We start from the raw sequence: 6,308 nt of genomic DNA, 5'->3' as shown, positions 1-6,308 counted from the left end.
AAGATCAGAGATCAGGGATCGAGGGTCTGTCACGGGTACATCCTCGACGAGTGCACAAAGGTGGGTACGATTCTCGTTATACGAAATATTCAGTTACAAAGACAACGTTCGACACTTCAATTAGCTATTACGATCGTTAAAAGTCATCAAGCGGCACTGTACACAAAAGTTTGTACTTTCGCCGTCCAAAGAGTAACTTTTATCTGTCAGTATTTTGCAATGACTGAGCATCGAGATTTGACTTTTTCGTTCGTCGGTCCCGGTCTTTCAGTTCTCGGGTCGATGACGCGCGTAGGTTGTCTTAGTCGAGTGTTCTTCCTTAGATCCTAAATCGTCATTCTTAAAATTTGTATCAATATGCGTGGGAATCATTGTCAGTGTCAACTAATCAATCTCCAGGTGCGTAATATCGCATCGAGGTCGGATATATCTTTAATTTTATATTTCATCAGGCACGATTCCCATTTTATCTTGTAACTATGATCATAAAATGACATTCAGACAACACAAAGTCTAAAATCGATATTTAAGATATCTTTTAAATGTTTTTAAAACATTTCTCACAAAGATGTGATCTTTAAGACATCTTTTAGACAGATGTCTCGATTTTGGACTTTATATTATCTGGGCGGTTACTAATTTGTTATCGTACTTTTAGGCAAATTCCGCGTCGAACGTTATATAAAAACATGTAAAAATTTACTAACTTTCTGTGACACTGTTAATGACTTCCTTTAACAGAAACAACAGCTTTGCAACTCTGTGTGTGTGTGTGTGTGTGTGTGTGTGTGTGTGTGTGTGTGTGTGTGTGTTTTGTAAAATTTTTTAAATACGATTAATTTATATATTTAAGTTCAGTGGGGAAATAAAATAAGAACCAATCATATTAAAGAATTTTACAACAGTTTTTACAAAGCTGCTTTTTTTGTTGAACGTAATCAATATATTATATTAAAATTGAAAATCGTCCAAGTCGATGCATATCATGCACAAACACAAGCTTCTTATGCACTGAAATATATTTTTAGTAGCCCGCGAATAGCTGTGTTCTTATTTCAAGTGTTTGCGAGTAGCTATTAGCGGATAAAAAAAAACGTTCGACACTTCAATTGGCTACTATGATCGTTAGATCGAAAGACTATCAAGCGGCACTGCACACAAAAGTTTATACTTTCGCCGTCCAAAGAGTAACTTTCATCTGTCAGCGTTTCGCAATGACTGAGCATCGAGATTTGACTTTTTCGTGCGTCGGTCCCGGTCGACCTTTCGGTTCTCGGATCGGTGGCGCGCGCAGGTCGAGTTGCCTTGGTCGAGTGAGTTCTTCCTTAGATCCTAATCGTCGTTCTTAAAATTATTTGTTGAGGCAGTTGAGTTGGCAAGAGCAAAAGTATCAGTCGTGTTTGTCTCATCGACGTTACCAAAGTCACCTCAAAGAAATTCGCAATTTGCTCGCCGTCGCTGCAGAATCAAGTCTTTCTGAAGAAGGAAACAGTTAATAGTTTTCATAACCCATCATTAGCTGACATTGAATGGCCTAGACCAGACCATTGTCTAACAGACAACTGTAGTAAAAATATCGCGTGGGTTGTAACAGATCAAATTATTCTTGATTTTTGAAATATAGCATGAATTATAGGTGAAGAAATGAGTTCAGCAGCGTTGCGTGATCTCCCTTGGTGTCTCACAACGATTCGTCGATTCGTCTTTCTTCCTTTCACTTTTTTCCATTATCATGGCGTTCACAATGCGAGGAACTTCATCAGGGCGTCGTAGATGAGTTGGGGATTGATAGTACCATCAGCGGTATATCTGACACCACGCAGCGAGCCGTCGTCATGACTGACGACGCCATACTCACCCACGATAAAACCATCTGGTGTTCTCTCCTCGACTCTGTATTTCCTATAGTTTCTGCCCTCCACTACATAACCGACCTTGTGACCATCCTCCGTCGCACCTGGGGTTTCCTCCGTGACAACCAATTGCGGCCCATGAACATTACCGTTGCTGCCGACGCTGACCGATTCATCGATTTCATAATTCTGCTCATGAGGCTCAACGCTTTCTTGACGATCCACTGGTTGGCCCTCAGAGTCGTATACCTTACTGGGCTCGCCATATACTTTAGCCGGCTGCGAGTAGATTTTGGCCGGCTCGGAGTAGATTTTAGCTGGTTCCGAGTAGATTTTAGATGGTTCGGAATAGATTTTTTCCGGCTCACCATAGACTTTGGCCGGCTCGCTATAAACCTTCGCAGGCTCGCTATAAACCTTAGCTGGTTCGCTATAGATTTTAGCTGGCTCGCTGTACACTTTAGCCGGTTCTCCGTACATACGCTCGGGTTCACCATATACTTTGGCCGGCTCGCTGTATACTTTAGGGGACTCGTTGTAGGTTCGTGAAGGTTTGTACGCTTTCGATGACTGACTGTACACCTTTGGGCCTGATCGATTGTAAAGCGACGCGTCATAATGACGTCCCATCTTGCGTCCTTGAAGCCGATCCGTTGACATCTCTGGCAATTCCTCATTCAACTCTCGTCGTTCCGAGTTCTCTACGGGTAACTCGTAATTCTCTTCCGTCGGTAGAGTAATCGCATCAACATCAATAATCCGCGCAGCCTCATTAATTTCTTCGTCCTGATGATTGTTCTCAATTCGTGGTGTCATGGTTACGCGGCCACGCCAACTCGTTCTCGGCGAATCCTCATCAACGGAGAATTCGCTTCTGTTTGATTCCGAAACGATGTTGCTAAGCTCTTCGGTAACGAATCGACCCGGCGGTAGTGGAGTCATTGTAGTCGTCGTAGTTGTAGTTGTCGTTGTTGTCATTGTGGATGATAGTGACGTCGAGGGTCTGCTGGTACTCGTCGAACTTCTAATTGATTCCCTGGTTGATTCTTTAGGAACTTCTCTATTCACGGTAGAGTCCAAACTTGATGGTCGCGTAACAACCACGGCGTCAGCGCTGTCGTAATGTTCCACACGTACTTTGTACGGCGTGGCCTCAACCGTGGATGTGACGCTGACACCGATCACCTTCTGCCGGCTGATTCCTCTGCCGATAGCTCCATTGGTTCCATTCGACCTTGAGATTGTTCGATCTTGATAGTTCGACGTTGGTACACTCGTCATCGTCGTTGTTACCGTGCTCGAAGGTGTTAGATGTGTCGAGCTTATGTCGTCCGGCGTGCTCAGGTCGTCGATCAACGACGCTAAATTTTGCTGCCGGTTTTCCAACATTTTTTGATTTATAGGGTAGAAACGAACGATTTCCTCACGACCGCTCGTCTGTGGCCTTGATACTGAAATCGGTCGACCGCCGCTTGGGTTCCGAGATATTCGATAGATCGAGGCCTCGTGTTGGTGCGATTCGGCGGTCGCGCTGTCACCCGCTGTCGCAGCCGCGTTTTGACTACCACGCGGTCGGAAACCCCGGCGTCGTTGCGGTGGCGTCGCCATAGCGCCGTTTATGAAGACTGAAAGGAATTCTGAACCGGCAACTATGTCGCTCTTCTTCGCTGGAGCGCCGTGAGTTTCTTCCCAGAATAGTGCCGCCTGAAGCAGTACCTGAAAAACCACGCAATTCAGTTGCAATTTTAATTAAAAGATCATTTATTTCATAATAAAATTAAAAACATTAATTTCCATTTTGTTTCTTAACGTTATATAATGCTATTAATTCTGTAAGGACTAATGATGAACTGCATATTTAAATAACTGTATATTTCTAAAAAAGATTTATTTATATTAAATTATTAAGATATCTTTTAATTAACATAAATTAAATGGATTTAATAAACTCAGAAACTGCATTACATAGCTTAGGAAATAAACTTCGGAGAGTTAAAACGAAGACTTTGATAAAAATCTAATTATTCTATATAAATGCATTTTATATGCGTGAAAAATGATAAAATGACAAATGACTCTTCCAGGTCTCAATCAACTAATATCATAGCGCATTCTAGATTTTCGCTTATTTATGTATCATTATAATAGTCACTTCCATGACTTTCAATTATAAATTATGTGTTGCTCAGAAGACGCCAGTAATTATCGTCAATTCTGATTTTTAATCACCAGCTTATCGATCGCGTTCTTAATCGATTTCCTCTCACTGTTCACTGTAGTTCTATATCTATCTATATAATAAGATATGTGGCTATTGCGAATGTAATAAGATACCTGTGCGTGCTCGAGTTCTTTGTAAACACGACCTTGATGAGTCGCGCAGGTATAATATAAGGAGCCAACGTCACGAATATGATATTTATGTGAACGGTTTATCGGGATCCTCGCTTCGGGAAGATACGCGCACGGTAAGCGAGATTATCGTTCAAACATAAAAGTTATACGTCTAATAATGCCGGAACCATTACGCGCCCGGGACTTGCATTTGCAAACAATGGCGAGCCATTGCATCGATATGACGATCAACGGAAGGGAAGCAGAAGCGGAAGGTCGCGCGACGTTATCTGTAGGTGAAAATCTCGGAACAAAACAGGTATCGATGTTTGCACGAAGCGCGAAAATTCAGGTAATAATCACCGTGGAAAAAAACGCTTCATTGACTGTTTACATTCGTACAGTCTTCGTCAGAGTTCAGGAATTTCATAATCTATTTATGCGAACCTTGAAGCAATTTTAACCATTTTTCTTCGCCATTAATATCCATATTTGAAATACTTGTATACGCAGGAACACAATCTACATTCATACATTGTGATTATAGTGATCATCGTGGAGGCTACGTGACTTCGATCGTGCGAACTTGAGCGATAGGTTTCGCGCAATGACGCATACACAGGTCTCAGGTGTAAAAATATTGCCGTTCTAGAAACTGATCATTTGTTGAAAACGGATGAGGAAAATCGATTTTTAACGTATCGACAACGAAAATTGAAAAAATTCAGATATTCGCGCGGAAGGACATTCCTCGGATGTGGGAAATGAGAGAGCGATTGTAATGAGTCGTTCAACACTACACTGAGTGTTTCAAGTATTCGGCGACTATCCCAATAGCAATTAGGCGTGCGTGCTTCTCACGTGCCGGGAATCCACGTCCAGGAGATAGTGGCCACCGCCAATGCACGCGGATATAAACGCTTAATTTATTTCTTATTACGCGATTGCCCGACGACATGCACAGGAGAAAGGACGCACAGGGTGCCATGGGCGTCGCAAGAGAGACTTGCGAAAAAGATGCACAGGCATTTACATTTTCAGGCAGAGAATTTGTTTGAATAATGTTTTTGACAAAGATTTTATCAATCTTTTCATTAATCTTTTTAAATGTTAAACATAAATAATAAGTAAATGAAGTGATATGAATTTTGTGGTACGCATTTATTATAAAATAGTAAATTACATAAATATACAAGAGAACATAAAATATATATTTAAAAAATTATATTTTGTTACAATAAATATATTATAATAACATATTATATAACAATATGTTATAACATCAAACTGTTTGAAAATAAATAATAAAGAAGTTTAAAGCTTAGAAGTCCTGACGACGCTCATGGATCTTCCTATAATCTTGACGACGTTTACGAGATAAGAAGTACAGACGTGTTTTGGAGAACTTAAAGACGACGTGCCGGGTATTATTTTAATTCGCGTCGGAGCAAATTAACGGAAATGATTTCACGTGCTATAATTTCGATTAGTAATCAATGCACTCAACCGACAAAGTACATGTTTCTCGCGATTCGCGTTTTATTGGTGTTATTACGCGATATCGTGGCGTGATAGCTGCGCGAAAAAGTAACAAAAGAGAAAAGAATTACATTTTTCTTCGCGTTGAACACGAGGTTTCTTATACGGGACATGATGGTGTAAAACCTGCGTGAATTTAAAGAGAATATAAAAATGTCCGGATCTCCCGAGTTGATTTTATTGCCGGACTCTCGCCATTGCATTACGGCGCATCGTGTTTCGTGTTGCAGCGCGCCATCGAATTTTTGCGACTCCAGGAAGGTCGCTGTCGTCCTTGCCACGAACCAAGTGACAGTTTGCCCGGCAGAATGGTTAAGATTAAGTGCACCGCCGTATAATTGTCCAGGATTCTTTTTATTTTATTGTTTCATTTTTGAGAATCTCTTTAATTCACAGTTCAATTCTCGAATAATGTGATTAAAGGATAAGCCATCAAACAACTTATACACTCTATATATATATATATATATATATATATATATAGTATTAATAATTAATTATTAAGTAGTAGTAATAATATTATTATTATAATAATAATATTAATTTAATTATTATTATTGTTGTTATTTTTTAGTTTTAGTT

General features: G+C 40.3%; 1 protein-coding gene across 1 annotated transcript in view; it reads right to left on the bottom strand.

The window, feature by feature from the left end:
* Positions 1-1,739: 1,739 nt before the first annotated feature.
* The window catches only part of LOC105621521, a 42,248-nt gene continuing 37,679 nt past the window's right edge, over positions 1,740-6,308 (bottom strand). Inside the window, exon 2 of the mRNA XM_012202993.1 lies at positions 1,740-3,569. Within this exon, the coding sequence (XP_012058383.1) occupies positions 1,740-3,569 (1,830 nt within the window). The remainder of the gene's footprint in view (positions 3,570-6,308) is intronic.

This window comes from Atta cephalotes (assembly GCF_000143395.1).
Source record: "Atta cephalotes unplaced genomic scaffold scaffold00034, whole genome shotgun sequence".
In the NCBI taxonomy this organism is placed as follows: domain Eukaryota; kingdom Metazoa; phylum Arthropoda; class Insecta; order Hymenoptera; family Formicidae; genus Atta; species Atta cephalotes.
Note: the sequence above shows the minus strand (reverse complement) of the source record. Positions and strands in the feature narration are given on the sequence as shown.